At 30.0% G+C, this 17,069-nt stretch overlaps 1 protein-coding gene across 4 annotated transcripts in view; it reads right to left on the reverse strand.

Moving 5' to 3' along the window:
• Positions 1-17,069, reverse strand: part of LOC111675441 (A disintegrin and metalloproteinase with thrombospondin motifs 9) — a 143,758-nt gene that overhangs the window by 8,805 nt on the left and 117,884 nt on the right. For 3 of the 4 annotated variants that reach the window (XM_046950458.1, XM_046950454.1, XM_046950457.1), the window contains 10 exons: positions 7,948-8,377; positions 7,643-7,804; positions 7,000-7,154; positions 6,239-6,370; positions 5,517-6,034; positions 4,936-5,085; positions 4,644-4,799; positions 4,000-4,574; positions 2,243-2,422; positions 1,652-1,780 (listed from right to left, as the gene is read on the reverse strand). In XM_046950458.1, the coding sequence (XP_046806414.1) occupies positions 1,652-1,780; positions 2,243-2,422; positions 4,000-4,574; positions 4,644-4,799; positions 4,936-5,085; positions 5,517-6,034; positions 6,239-6,370; positions 7,000-7,154; positions 7,643-7,804; positions 7,948-8,377 (2,587 nt within the window). The remainder of the gene's footprint in view (positions 1-1,651; positions 1,781-2,242; positions 2,423-3,999; positions 4,575-4,643; positions 4,800-4,935; positions 5,086-5,516; positions 6,035-6,238; positions 6,371-6,999; positions 7,155-7,642; positions 7,805-7,947; positions 8,378-17,069) is intronic. The other variant, XM_046950455.1, reaches the window with a different exon arrangement.

Here is a 17,069-nt window from a genome sequence, read left to right on the forward strand (position 1 = left end):
TTTACTTCTTATAAAATTTGATTATAGCAAGAGTAACTAGGAAATCTTTTTTTCTAAGTGTTTTTTAGTGTTTTCTTACCACTACAATAACAGTTTCTCTTTCTGCGCTTGGCTGGACTAGACTATAGACTAGACTAAAGACTAGACTAAAGACTAGACTATAGACTAGACTATCGACTAGACTATAGACTAGACTATAGACTAGACCAGATTATAGACTACACCAATATAGGTGGACAGCATCAAAGTCGCCACGGTAGTATCTAACACAGTCCTACTTTACGGCACCAATTTGGGAACAGGCTCTTAGTAGAGGAATGTCTTCCATATACAGAAGGAATTGTCTTAGAGTCTGTTGCGGTTTTAGAACTGTCTAGATGGACAGATAGTAGCAGGTATTTATCCCTTCGACCTTATCGCACATGTGTTAGCAGCAAAACATAAGGAAACTGGCGGAATGGCAGAGAAGATGGGATAATAGTCTAAAAGGCCGATGGACTTTTTAAAATGCTAACATGGAGAGATAAGCTCTGACTTAACCCAATTCCGAACTTATTTACTTATTCCGCTTCGGCCATGATGATTCACCAAGGTGTCCTCATTGTGCAGTATACGATGAAACCGCCGATCATGTTACATTTAAATGTACAAAATTCTCGGACCATGTTATGAGATTTCAATTCTATTTAGGAGTAAATATTAATCTAGATAACATTATTCAGATTAAGCTAAAATCGAAGGAAAATTGAGACGCAATAAATGCACATATATGTTTTTTAAATCGAGCTCTACGTGGTAAGGAAAAAATACGTAATCGTTCATCTGTGCTCAATTGAGCACAGATGAAAATAAATACAGTATAAGCTGAAACCCGCAGCGAAGTAATACCTACATGAGCAGCCCCACGGACGGGTGTTGCTGTGGAAGTTTGGTTTAGTACGTATATCTGTTTCGTGCATGTTTTTCAGTACGGGATAATGAATATAATGAATATTCCATACATCCAGCGTATCAACTATAGAATAGGCTACTGCCTAGACTATAGACTTGGCTATAGACTAGACTGTACACTAGAATATTAAAGTTTTAAGCAAAAACTATAACGACAACTATGACTACGCGAAAGACTATTTCAATGATTAGTAATATATGAATAATTAATTTTTTTCACAGGATTTTCAACTAAAAGCATTGCAGTGTAAATATTACAAATATTTATGTCCAAGTATGTTTCTTAAACTATTAAATCATTTCAGTTTTTTTTTTCATTTTTCAACCAAAAATTATGGAAAATGATGTAAACAATGAATGTTTACATTAAATATGCGAAAAACGTTTAATTTTTCCTCACACATCATTTGAATATCAATGCGCGAAAAATGAATTAACTTGATAATTCTATAGCTTGCTGTTGCGTTGCTGCTGGCTCTTCATATTCTACATTATGTTTTCTGATTATTAATAATATTAAAACAAAAAACAATAATAATAAAACAATTAAAATGTCTAAAAAGTAGAGTTTGTGGTGGTGAATAAATAAATACTGGCAAAACATCAGAAAAAATGTCATGACAGCGTCAGACAGACATTAAGCCAAATACAGAGTGACTGTCAAGCAAAAGAAAAAAAAAAAAACAGACTAAGTACTTACCTTTTGGTATCGTGGTGACATGATAATAATAGGTTTTAGATTTGGGCACTTTATACAAATCGGAGACATAAAAATTGCCGGTAAAATCTTCACATGTATCATTACGTCCTTCACAAATGCCACACTTATCTAAAAGTACAAAAATAAAATACATTAAAAGAAATTTAAGAAAAATGTTTCTTAATTTTTTGAAAATTATCTTATGCAGGCGTAATTTATGTGTTATTTTCAATTTCAAAAAACGCTTTCTTTTTTAATGGCAAACATTATTTTTGTGCAAAATTTCTTTTTTTTTAATTGTTTATTTTGTTCTTTGATTTTTTTGAGTGACATTGACATGTTTGTCATCGTCATTATCATCATCATATCTTGATCCTCTAAACATCAAGACATTATTATCATCATCAGCTCATGCTGTTCATCGTCATAAATCATTGGCCACAACTTTGTATGATTCATTATTTCTTTCATTTTATGTGATTTTCGTCTTCTTTAACTTTTGTTTTAATATTCCATGTGTGTGATGTTGTAGTTTATTTTCTTTTTTTTTAATTATTAATTTAGACATATTGTATTCACTCATTTACTCACCTAATTTTGCAATAGAATTGAGTTCGTTGTCGCAGCCAGCCGGCCGGCAAATACCATTGACACATTTGTCAAAGCTATCGAATGAACATGTGGTACCATCGATGACTTTCTCGGAGAGACGAAAATAGACAGCATTACCTTCAACACGACAATATAAATTGCATTTATCGTTGGACGACACTGGAAAGACATGAGGAAAAATAAAAAATGGGGTACAAATTGTGTTAGATGTTAGGTTTGTTTTTTTAATCACAATGTAAGAATGATTTGACAAGATATTACAATTAACATTACAATGACTGTGATCACGAATTTATAAACACCTTACAATAACAATAATGACAAATACTATTACATAGAGTACTTAAATGACTAATGAAAGTACCACCTACATAAGAAAACTAATCCGTAGTCTAGTTTGTAGCCTAGTCTATAGTCTAGTCTTTAGTGTAGTCTTCAGTATAGTCTATAGTCTTTAGTCTGGTCTTTAGTCTAGTATATGGTTAGTGTAGTAGTGTAGTGTGTATCTATATTATATAGTTGTGTCTAAGGTCTAGTAAATAGTCTAGTATTTAGTCTAGTCTAAAGTGTTATTTAGCCTAGTTTATAGTCTAGTCTAAAGTGTAGTTTATTTTATAGTCTATAGTCAAGTCTATACTCTTGTCTATATTCTAGTCTATAGTATAGTCCATATTCTAGTCTATAGTCTAGTCTATATTCTAGTCTATAGTCTATATTCTAGTGTATAGTCTAGTGTATATTCTAGTCTATAGTCTAGTCTATAGTTTAGTCTATTGTTTAGTCTAAAGTCTAGTCTATAGTGTAGTCTCTAGTCTAGTCTGCAGTCCAATCTATAGTCTAGTTAATAAACTAGCCTATAGTCTAGTCTGTAATCTAGTCTGTAGTTTATTGTCTTTGGTCTCGTCTATAGTCTAGTCTTGTCTATAGTCTAGTCTACTCTTTAGTCTACAGTATAGTCTATAGTCTTAAATCTAGCGTTTAGTTTTGTCTATAGTCTAGTCTATGGTTTAGTCTCTAGTATAGTCTATATTATATTGTTTAGTCTAAAGTCTAGTATATAGTCTAGTCTGTAGTCTAGCCTATAGTCTAGTCTATAGTCCAGTCTGTAATCTAGTTGTAGTCTATGGTCTAGTCTATAGTCTAGTCAATATTCCAGTCAATAGTCAAGTCTATAATCTTGTCTATGTCTAGTTTATAGTCTTTAATTGAGTCTTTGGTACAGTCTATAGTCTAGTACAACTCTGTAACCCTATCTTCAGTTGAATATGTTCTAATGTATAATCTAGTCTATAGTTTAGTTATAGTCTTTAGTCTTGTCTTTAATCTAGTATTTAGTCTAGTTAATATTCTCGTCTCAGTTAGCTTGACCTGCGGAAATCTACCGGTTAAACCATAGTCGAACATTATGATAACAGCCTTTAGTATGTCAAGGACAATACTCTTTCCATTATAGTGGGGGGTGTAGGGTATAAATATGACAATTTCGGAGCTCTAGCAATAAAATATTACAAAGGTCTGTGATTATAGTAAGGACTATGATAGTGATTTCAATAATAAGTGTGATATGTATTTCAGACATTTATGATTATGACAATAATGATAAAATGATAATGATGATGATATTTTCTATGAAATGACAATGTCAGCTTTAGTCTTTGTAACAATATTTAATTATTAATGAAAAGAATTCCTAAAAAGTTTTTGTTCTAAAAATTTCCTAAAAAATCGCAACTTACATCCATATTTAGGTATCCACTTCGTATGCGGTCCAATGCCGCCAATGCCAAAATCTCTGCCGTTCATCTGGTAACACTGCTGCTCTCGAGCATCCATCGAGCCGGGAGGACAATTGTGTGTATTACAAGAACGATATTTTTTGCGGGCACCCGTACAATATTTACCGCCATTTTTGGGCAGTGGATTATTGCACTCTCTACGACTCTCCTGTACACCACCGCCACAAGTTAAACTACACTGGCTCCAAGGACTCCAAGGACCCCAGCCACCATTAACCAATTTACGAACATGACCTTCACGCGGCAAACATTCACCTTTTTGACACCAATAACGATTATTATTACATGGTGTACCATCAGCCCAGGGTAAATTACTGGAACGACAAGTGGCATTTGTATCATTAGCTTTACACCACAAACGTTTGCAATCGGTTTCGATGTGACAATAGCGCGATTGATTGCCATGTATTAGTTTGCATTGATGATCGAGAGAATAGATTTCACCGGGTAGTCGGGTATTATAGTTGCGTATGAATTTGGTGGGTGTGTCTTCGAGGCAGGTGACATCTTCTTTTCTGTAGAAAGTTAAGTTAAAGGGATATGTTCTTGAAAATTATAATTTGGGAGTAAAGTGTTTAACTTACTCTAAAAATTCTGAAACATAATGTCGCGAACAATCCGACCAGGACCAGGGATGTATATCATCACCCATTACACTGGACATGATGTGAAGTTTTCTTTTAACTCCCGGTTTATTGAATTGTTTACAACGATCATCATCATCATGAGGCATATTTAATCTAGAGAAAGTTAAAAAAAAATGTTTAAAGAAATGTGTACACTTAAGCACGCATACAAAAGTTTTACAAAACTGCCCATAGCTGCTTTTATTTTTCGTATGTAAATCTTTAATTAGTTTTCTGTTCAAATACTTACATATGACCCAATTCGTGCGCTATCGTAAAGGCTGCTGGCAAACCATTATCCTGCACTATGGAGCATGATTTTCTTTTGCACACAGTACCTAATTCAGCTAAACCTAAAGTATCACATTTGGTTTCACGTTCTTTACGACAAATTTGATCTCTGAAAGAAACAAAAAGAAACCGAAATATTTTAATAAAAAAGATCCAATTTAAAATATTATTTACGATCTTCTTTCATTAAGATCTTTGTAATTTATAAAAATTCCGCAGTTTTAGACAATTTTCAATGAATTCTTAAAAAAATCATATATAATTTAAAAATTGTTTATGATAATTTTTTCGACTAATTACTTAATTAATTTATTGAAATGATCATTTATATATTTTTAGGCCATATTTATTAATACTTATGTACTTGTTAATTTTTTGTTTGTTTATTATTTTCTTGTTTAAAAATTTCATAAATCTATTGAAGGTAAACAATGTCAATATTTTTATTGCACACATGTAAGTGCTCAGTAAATGCACTTCCAATATCAATAATGTTTGTTGATTTCCTAACCTCAATACCCCACCCAACCGCTAACTTACCTTGTTATTAACATTGCCGTATCATAATGATAACCATGTTTCTCCACATGCGAACAAAATTCTTTCAATGTCTGCGAGGCAGTCGCTTGGCCATTTCTTCTACGCGATCGTTTAAACTCATTCAAGACCAAAATGTTTGCAACCGAAATATAAATGGAATTACCAATACTCGCATCGGCAAATATATTCGAAACAATCGATATTAAGGTCAAAATGTACGATGTCAAATCGTCTTTATGAAATTCTTTCATTGTACGATCGACAGCGACCAACAGTTCAATGGTGAATAGATTGCGATCGTAGTCTCGTTTCTTACGATGCAATTTGGGCAAGAGACTCTGTTCGATTTCTTCTAAATCGAGTTCAAGAGCGGAGACAGCATGTCTGGCATTGCGTCTTGAGTGACGCCATATTTTGTGTAAAATCTCAGATGTTGCGGAGGTATTGAATGAATCGTATGTTTGATTATTGACCGGTTGTATGAGCAGCGAGCCGAAACTGGTTTTAATGTAACCAGTCTGTGTGTGTGTGTGAAAAACAAAAATAAATTAATAATTTATACAAATCAAATTGTAAAAACATAAGTTATGTGTAATTTAATAATTTATACTTATTACTGTGTGCATAAATTAATTTTTATTAAAAATTTATTGAGTATTTTATATTCTATGGGAGTGTTTATTTGAAATAATGATTTATGTTTTTATTTGGCTACTACTTACCATGCCATGACATAGTGAGACGGCCACTGCTGACTGATCATCACCTTCCACAAAGCCTTTATAGTAACAACCTAAATAATGTCCTCCGACCGGTTCTTCCTCTTCAGTATGATTATTTAAAATGTTAATGACCTTTTGAAGGTTTTCCGTTAATGAAAAATATTTCAAAATTAATTATTTATTCATGTTATGTTTAGCAGTATATTTTTTTATAATATTATCAGTTAATATACTTAAATAAGATCTTTTGTTTTAGTTTATTCTATAGCTGATTAGTCCAACCTCTTATTTAAAAGTTTAACCCGTAACTCTTCTTTTAACACTTCATCACAATGGTTCGGTTCTTATTCTATGTTAAAGTCTTTCTATCCGAATGTTAGCTTAAATACAAGAGTTATATCTATAGGCCGATATGTTGAACTGAGGGTTGAAATCGCTACTTACTCCTAGTGAAGAAAATGTTTTTCTAATCGGACCATGAAATACTTTTACTGAAAAAAAATCCTACTAATTGTTTGCTAGGACGCTATATCAAGTTTGCCCATCATTCGTTATAGTTTCGGGAATTTTTATGTTAAAAATCTGCAAAATCGGCCCTCAGGTATAAGCAATTTTTCTTTTTAAGGAATTTATAACATTGTACATGTCTTGATTTAATAGTTTTGGATTAATAAATTCCTTTAATATAGATTAATGTAGTCTCAAGTAGTTTATAGGTCTATCATTAAAAATTTTTACTATTGTTTCGGAGTTTATCTTACCCTAAATGTTTTTGGTGGTATAAATGAGGTATCTTGATGTAGAACTAAATGCAATTGATGGCCAAATGCATTCAATATATACTCTGGATGAGGATCCCAGATTTGACTAGATTTACTACGAAATGTCCCCGTCACACTAAATGCGGAAAAATAATCTGTAATGAAAGTTTTTTTTTCAAAGAAAACAATAAAAATTTAAAATTAATAAAATAAATATTAGGAAAGCTTAAGCAGAATGCCAGCCCAAATTCTCAATTCATGAAAAGATCCTGAACAGAAACAAAACTGAAATCTGTGTGGCGGCCGTCTTCAGAAGCTTTAAAGCGCGATATTGGTAATAAATAAAACCAGGGTTCAAATTATGACAGGAAATTGTATCACTAATCGCTTAAAAATTATCATATACCCGAGTTATATTAATTGTAGTAAAAAGGGTCTATGAAGTCCATATTTAAAGCTTTAATACATATATGAACAAGTAAATGGACATTGGACCAACTATTTTAAAATTACAGTTTAATTTAGCTTTGTTATCGAAAAAAGTCAAACTTTCAAACGTTATCGAGTTCCATAATTTGAAACCAGCTGATTTTGATTTTCATTATCTCGGAATTTCAGTATTAAGTGAAACTTATGTATTTACCATTATTGTTATTATTAGGAGTATTTAAATTTCTTTTTGATTCATATAATAAATCATCGGCATTTAAACTAAAATTATGAACTTTAATCGGTGTAACAAAATCACTGGTTAATTCTTCTGGTATACTATTATTAATATCGTCAATATCTTGTTCAATATCATCTGGAAAAAAGAAAAGAAAACAGTTTCATAATAATAACATTTTTTAAAATGAAGGAACTTAAATACAAAAACGTCTTTTAGATTACAGCATTACACCGAACCTAGAGAATCTAAAAAGAGTTTATAATTCCAATACAACTTACCATCTTCTATAATCCAGTCATCATCGCCCTCAAACGTATGATTTGTATAGGTAGTGATTTCAGTGATGTCAAATAGACGATCATCACTATTCCCACCATAATCATGATCGTCATTAATATTATTTCTATTATCGCTACTACTCGTACTACTTGTTATTATCGGCGCTATCGCTGTTGTCGTTGTTATTGTTGTCCAATTATGTTGAGGGCTAAGATGATTATTGTTAATTGTTGCTTGTATGGCTGGTAACTCTGTTAGTGGATGAGATTTCGTTGAATCATTTACGGGCAGCGAGAAAAATATGATTAAACCCAAAAATATTAAAATGCAGGTGGCAAGTATTAAAAATGCATTTTGTTTCCAATGTGTCGACATGTTGCTGCATTTATTTTTATAAAACCACCATTCACAAGTTTTCTTTAAAACGAGCTGGAATTAGAATAAAAAAAAGAGAAGAAATATAAATGAAAAAATCGTTACAATGATTTGTTATTAAAAATTATATGATTTGTTATTAAAAATTATAAGCTGTTGTTTAAGATAAATGGCTGACAGCTAACTGGGCCGCCGGCATATTTTAAAAGCTGACGGCGCTAATAAGCTTAAGACGACTTGGGTCGACGTATTTTAAAAAATTTGTAAAGGAAATATTTAAATTATAAATTTTGTTTTGATTTCTGTAAATCTTAGAATTGACATTCGCCATCCTAAAATTAGGTTGATGTGGCTGTCTAGTCCTTAGTCAATTTTATGTTTTATGGTTAATTAAACTTTATTTAAACAAATTAATACCTTTTCGTAATAAATCTTTTGCGGCATTTTATGTTCTTAATTAAACTGTTTGTTGTACTTCACAGACTTGAATGTTATCAAATAAATTTTTTATAAAACTGTAAACTTGTATTTATACCTCTGTCTCAGTTTGTATGCAAATTGCACATTTCTTTTATGGTTTAAAATCTAAGGATTTTCCATTATCATTATAAACTCTTTACTGAGTCATCAAACTACTTATACAGATGTTGTTATATGAATTATCAATTTATAAATTTACTCATCATTTTTAATGTCTATATTTCATTTTTAATATGAAAACAAAAATATTTTAGGAATATACATTCTATATAAACCCAATGTGCAGGCTTATAAGTAAATAATTGTTCCGAGATTTAAACGGATGATTACTTTATTAAGGATTAGTTATTTCTTTACTCCTTTATTTGTTCATTTTTAGTAATAATTTTATTACTTAGTGTAAGGGGGTGTAAACTACCCCTTGATAAACTTCCCCCATTTTGGTGGGATTGTAATCCCAGGTAAAATATATGCTACCAGTACCTCTGGTATGCCAGGACTTGATAAACTTCCCCCATTTTGGTGGGATTGTAATCCCAGGTAAAATATATGCTACCAGTACCTCTGGTATGCCAGGACTTTAAACTCATAGTGTTCTTTCCTTGAAAAGCAGAGTTTCAGACTTTGTTGTGTTCGGACTATTACAGAGGTCCCTTAAGGGTAAATGTGGTTTAAATCCGAAATCGCGATAAGATAAAGTTGGTTAAAAGACAGATAAAAAGTTAACTATTTATTTAAGGTTATGTTCGGTGCTGTTACCGAATGAAAGAAGGATTTATACTAGCTTCGGGTACATTCTAATGTTTTAGATGTTTTCCCAATAAATGTGACGCATAAATGAGAAGTTTGATGGGTTAAATAGTGATGGATATGCGGTATCTTATACAAGTGATTTTGAATTGAATTTCCCTTCCTTGTCTGAAGCTGTTCATAGAAGACTTAGCACAATATGTTTCCGATTTGTTAAAACTTGTATTTGGCTTATTTGATGGATTCGTATATCGGTCTACCGATTACGTCTCTAGGTGATGTTGCCTAATCAACAAAAACCATCTCATTTACATGGTTGTAAGCGGAAGTGATGTTTTCGCATCTCGGGAACTCAAAAACTAGATAAGATATCTCAACTCCATAGATCGGTGGAATCATGTATACAAATTGAAGACTACTTGTTATATGGAAGGCACAGAGAGGCGATACAAAACGACAAAAGGCTTCCGTTCACATAAAGAATACGACTTTTATATAGTTTATAGGTTCAATCGTTGTAAACTGAAGCTTAACAATGGTTTAACTTTCTACTTTTTAAAACAATTAAAACTTAAACTGAAATCGGAGACGAATTGTCTCAAATAACAGTTAGTTAACCTAAAGTATTTAAATTTTACTTCTTAAATAGTTATAAAACTAAGAAAATATAATTCAACATTTATACAAAAAATTTAGACACTAAAAGATTATGACATTATTATATACAAATTAACCACTGAGCAAATAGCTTAAGGGTAATACACAGCAAATAAAGTCATTGTTAATTATTAAGAGAAATATTCTTGAAATCATTAACAAATATTTTCGATATCATATTTCAATATGAATATTTTTTAAACTTTAAAACAAAAATTTCTCTTTTAATAAAAACAAAAAATAGTTGTTAAATTATGCATTTAGTTAATTTTTAATCAAAAAATCAACTCATTAATCAGAACCAACCCATCATATAGAATATAAATAACTGGCACGAGTTGATAGATAGAAACATATATACCTATACATAGGTACATATGTATGTAGATATTAATAAAATTCTAAAAATTTATAAATTCTTAAATGACTTTCATTTTATATTCATAATTTTGTATAGAAAGTATATTACGTATAACTTTTTTATAAATTCTTGCTGATGATAAATTTTATTTTAAGATTTTCCACGAATTAAATAATTGCCTAGTATTTGTTGTATTCTGAAAGCGGTTTTGGATTAATATGCTTTAATTTTGAATTTCAATACCATAAGTTTTTTTTTGGGTGAAATTATTATTAATCACAGTTCAATTAATTTGTTATCACGAATACATTACTTTGTTCATGGTAAACATAAATATTAATTGTTTGAAATCTTAGGTGAATCATGTTATTATGACATATTAAAAAAACAGGTATAGTGATTTGAAATTTATAAAAATTAAAAGAATAAATTTTAATAAAATTTTCTATATAAAATATCATTTTAAATATCATATTGAATATCTATGAAATGAAAATTTATGGGAAATTTACTAAATATTTTCTTTAAAATATGTTATTGAAAATTCTCTATAAAAAATTTATCAACAATTTTCAATAAAAAGAAATTTTGTAGAAAATTTTCTATAAAAAAAATTTCAAAAATATTCTATAAAAAGAAAATCTATCGAAAATTTTCTATAAAAAAAATTCGCTTATAGAGCTTGGAGTTTAGGACTTTCTGGTGAAGTAGATAGTATGCGTGCATAGCAGCAGAATTTTAAATTCCAACATAGAGAATCACTGTATTATGAGAAAGATTACCAGAGAAGTGTCCTATCTTCTCTGTTGTGGCTACCAGCGGTTTAGGACTTACTGGTGAAGTGGATAGTGTGGTACTTAGCATTAGGATCATTGCATTAGGAAAAAGGTTACCAGGGAGGTGTCTTATATTCTCTGCTGTGGCTACAAGCGGTATTATAAAGGTGGGAAGATTATAGCCTATGTGGCAACGATCAATGACATCATGGAGACAGCACTAGGTAAACGCTCGATATGGGCGAATGATAAGGAAACTGTTACTAAAACGGATCTGTTACTATTTACCAGAAAGTACAAGATAGACAAGTTTAGGCTGTTAAAGTTGAATGGCGTCGAAATATGTTTATCTAGAGGAGCTATGTTTTAAGGACTTTTCCTTAATAGTAAGCTGTCATGTAAGGAGAATACTCAGAAATGAATGAAAAAGCGACTCAATGCCTACTACACATGCAAGAATTCTATAGGGAAGAATTGGGGTCTGCAACCAGATATGGGTTATTGGAAAAAAATTCGCGTGACGACCATACAAAAATTCTTTAAGAAGTAGGGGTAGATATTACGACTCTAGACTTTGGTGTAACACCTCTGATAGAATTTCGAACTAGGGATGATTTGAACTGATAGATTGTTTGGTAGTTATGCAGGATGCCGGTGTATATATCGTAGTTATAACATAAAGTGGTCCTTCAGACTCCCTAACGAATGTACCGTGTTAGGTACTGGGGCAAGGTAATGAGGTTGCGAACGAACTTTCTATATCGAATCTTGATATAGATAACAGCGAAAGGATGGTAACACCATCTATTTGTAATTATTATAGGTTGTTATTCGAAAGAGTCCGTGATAGTCCTGTAATAGTAGATTTGGTTGCAAAGTATCTAAGGCTCTATGGCCAAAATTTGATATGAGGGCTGCCAAAATACTTATAGGACTGGATAGATGCAGAATTATGATAGGAATGCTAGCGGGGCACTGCTTAGTTAGGACCTTTGTTAGTAAGTGGGACATCAATATACCGAACTATTGCAGGTTGTGCGAAAAAAAGCAGGAAATAAAGTTAATCGAGCATATAATTTGCTACTGTCCTAGGATACAGAATCTCAGGCTTAGATGGCTGGGGTATGACGAAATGGGGGATATTGCTGGTCTTGACCGTTGTAGTTTACTAGATTTTGTCAAGGGGATTAATCACTTCTTCGGCTGGGCTTTATAGGGGGACAAATATTGTCTCTCTAAAATCTCCAGTCTTTTTTTTCTATTCTTTACCTATCTTCATTCTTTCTAGTTTTTCTTGTAGGTATTTTTGTTTCTCTAAGTCCTACTCTTTTCAATGGAATCACAATGGACCTTATGGGTTCCAAGTGGACATGCATAACCCTTCTAAACCTAAAACCTAAACTCTATTAAGAAAAAATTTATAAAATTTTCTATAGAAAAAATTTCGATTTAATTTTCTTTTATAAAAATGGCAATAAATATCGAAAATTTGGATAAGATATTGTTTATATATTTTACTATCATTTACTAATACATAAACCTTTGATTTACAAAAAATATATATTTTGAAATCATAATCTTTTATGCAAATGCAGCCCTACACGTGGTTCCAACTAATTAGCATGTAAATAACAAACAGCACGAAAATGTTTATTTTTTGTTTAAATAACAACAACATAAACAAATGTTAATATTTAGCGATTCATAACAATTGATGCTAAAATTAATGTGTTAAAAATATGTATATTTATAATTTTACGCGCTATTATTAGATTTAAAAAAAAATTCACGCAACATTCATATTAAATGAGTGAATTTCGTTGGTGGTCGATTTTTTATTTTGCTCGCATTTAACACTAACCGATTGTCGGTTGGTTTAATTATTGTTTTATATTTCTCATTGATCGTTATCATTATTACTTCGCTCGGTAGGCAGTTTACATACACACCTTCATACACACGTACTCACAGTTTGTGTGTTACAATGTCTAAGTACTTACTTCTCGTAAAGTAATTAAGAGCATATCTACATACATACAAACATATGTACATAAGCATTAAATAGTTATACGTTTAACCTGTCTAGGCCTATTGCCGATCTAATATCATTAAGTACGTGTAAGTCTATGAATTGTTTTGATTTTGTTGAATGACATTGTTGTTTTACAAGGTAATAAAAGAGCAACAACTGTTTAGTGTATTTCTTATTATACGAAATTTTTGTGTAATTTTACTATTTTGCTTTTTTCGTCCAACTGTGTGGCGAATTGTTGTTTTTAATCCCTCTGGGGTGTTAAGTTAAAAAGGCGCAAAAAAAAAAACAAAATCAAAATATCGTATAATTAGTTTTTAATTACAGTGAGATAATTATGTATTCATAAAAATTTTGATTTGATTTCTCTATTTGTTGTTTTTAATTGCTTGTCAAAAAAGATTTTTATAAATAAACAATTTATTAAAATTAATTTTTTAAATATTTATTCTTGTATCACTTAATTATGAAAATTCTTAACACTACTAGGTGGTGTTAATTTCTATTAAGAAAATATTTAATATTTAAGAATATATCCCAAGGGTGTCGGAAAAAAATTGCTTTTTGTAAAAACTAATTATGATTTTAGTTGTTATTAACAAGTTTTTACTTCAAAATAAGTTTTGTAAAGAAAAATATTAATATGAATAAAAATTTTTTGCTAAAAAACGTATTCGAAATTTTCTATGAAAATATATAGAAAATTCTGAAAATTTTTGTTTGTTCTAGAACAGAACTAGAACAGAACTAGAACAGAACTAGAACAGAACTAGAACAGAACTAGAACAGAACTAGAACAGAACTAGAACAGAACTAGAACAGAACTAGAACAGAACTAGAACAGAACTAGAACAGAACTAGAACAGAACTAGAACAGAACTAGAACAGAACTAGAACAGAACTAGAACAGAACTAGAACAGAACTAGAACAGAACTAGAACAGAACTAGAACAGAACTAGAACAGGATTAGAACAAAACGAAAACAGAACTAGAATAGAACTAGAATAGAACTAGAACTTATCTATAACTGAACTCGATACTAACTAAAACTATAAAGAGAAAATTTATGAGAAAAAATTTGGAAAAAGAAAATTAATCAAAAATTTTTAATAAAACAAATTTAATTAAACATTTTTTATCAAAAATAAATTTGTTCAAGAATTTTCTTTTGAAAGAAAAATAATCAATAATTTTCTAAATAATATAAAATTTTAATGAGAATTTTCTTTCGTAAAAGAAAAATATTTAAGAAAATTTTTAAAAATATATATTAATTTTTTAATATTTCTATAAATTTTACAATTTTGTTTTCAACCAAATTTTACTAAATTTATGCAGTGAGTAGCCTCAATATTCAAACGGTAACTATTTCAAATCACAGCACTTTGTAGTTTTGTTTCTTTTTTTTTAACTTCCTCGTCTTCAGTTGCTAATTATTTAAGTCTATTTAAATCAACATTTTTTTTGCTCTCTAAATTACTTAAATAAATACAACAAGATCAAAGTAAATGAGTGATTAGTATTTACAATTGTTGTTATTTTTATTGCAGTAGTTGTTGTTGTGGTTAAAAAAACAACGGCTTCTTTGGCATAAATGTATTTATTGACTGCAAATAAACAAATATTCGTTTTTAATGGGCCATTAGGTGAATTTCTTAGACACACAGTTTTCAAAGCCCTCAAACATGAAGAAGACAAACAGACATTTTCAATAAAATTAACCATAAAAAAAGACAAATGTAGACACAACAGACACAAGCCTACAGACAGACAGACAGACAGACAGACGACAGTTAGACCATAGACCGGCATAATAAAATAATAAAAATTAAAAATTTACAAAATAAATTTAAACATTTTCGCACGTTTTAAACGTTACATTTTAAATGCAATTTGTTGTTGTTTTCTTTTCAAATGAAATAAATTACAATTTAATTTATTAACTGTTTTTGGAGTTTTATGTCGATTTTTATAAATAAACCAATAGTTGAAAGAACTTTTTAATAAAAATATTTTATTTATTTATTCAGTTTCGCTGTTAAACTAGTGTTAACATTAAAATATTTGTTGTTAATTATGTTTTTTTTTTTGTTTATAATTGTTGTTTTTTTATAACACTTTTTGGGGTGTGTGTGTTAAATTTAATTATTTTCATTATACTGGTTTTCTTAGTTGCGTTTTTTTGTTGTTTCAGAAAAATGTTTGCAAAAATATTTAAGTGTTTTTTTGTTGTTGTTATAGTTTTTATTGTTAATGGATTTATTAACTGACCCAAACAACAAAAATGTTTTTTTAATAAAATAATTTATTAAAAAGAACTTTAAAATATTTTCTTGAAATAAGTATTTTTATACAAATATTTTAAATCTTCTCACCTGTCGTGAGTTATGTATTTTCTAATTAACTAAAACCCACACCTCATAATTATGGTTTAGCAAAACATATTTTTTCCTATAGAACAATTTAATAATTGTTTAAGTTGTATAATTAATTTATAATAAAAATAATTTGTTATTTAGTATAGAGAATGACTTATTTTAAATATTTCATAAAGAAGCGATCTTTGTTTACACGAAATCTTAATTAGTTTTTAAAAAAGATTTATAGTCGGCAGAAGAAGAACTGTTCAACTTTTGAGACCAAGAATGAATCCAGCCAATTCTTCAGACTATACACAAAACTTAATATTTGACTGTAGATTTGACAATCGAATAGACTAAAGACATGACTATAATATAGACTAGTCTATAGACTAGCATATATACTAAAATATCGACTAGACTATAGTCTAGACTACGGACTAGACTATACTATAGACTATACTATAGACTAGACTATAGACTTGACAATAGACTAGACTCAAGACTAGACTATAGACTAGACTATTGACTAGACCATGGACTATACTATAGGCTCGACAATAGACTAGATTATTGACTATACCATAGACTAGATAGACTAGACTATATACTAGAATATAGACTAGACTAGACCACAGACTAGAGTCTATTGTCTAGTATATAGTCCAGTCTATTGAATAAATACTAGACAATAGACTATTCTATAGACTATAGACTGGACTATAGACTAGACTATAGACTAGACTATAGACTAGACTATAGACTAGACTAAAGACTAGACTATAGACTAGACTATAGACTAGACTATAGACTAGACTATAGACTAGACTATAGACTAGACTATAGACTAGACTATAGACTAGACTATAGACTAAACTGTAGACTAGACTATAGACTAGACTATAGACTAGACTATAGGCTAGACTATAGACTAGACTATAGACAAGACTATAGACAAGACTATAGACAAGACTATAGACTAGACTATAGACTAGACTATAGACTAGACTATAGACAAGACTATAGACAAGACTATAGACTATACACTATTCTATAAACTAGACTGTAGACTAGTCTATAGATAACTCTATTTTACTGGGTAAATATATATAAAATTAATGAAATTTTGTAGGTTTAGATTCAAATATGTTTTAAACATTTTAAACTGTTTTAAGTTTCATCTTTAAGATGACAAACATTTTGAAATAAATAATAAATTTTATTTTTATAAAAGCCCAATCATTGCATTATTGAAAATTCATATATTTTAGGTACTTTTTCCTACAAAATAAATTCACCCGTTTTATTCTCATTCTTTAAATGACTTCT

Source organism: Lucilia cuprina, chromosome 4, assembly GCF_022045245.1.
Source record: "Lucilia cuprina isolate Lc7/37 chromosome 4, ASM2204524v1, whole genome shotgun sequence".
Lineage (NCBI taxonomy): Eukaryota > Metazoa > Arthropoda > Insecta > Diptera > Calliphoridae > Lucilia > Lucilia cuprina.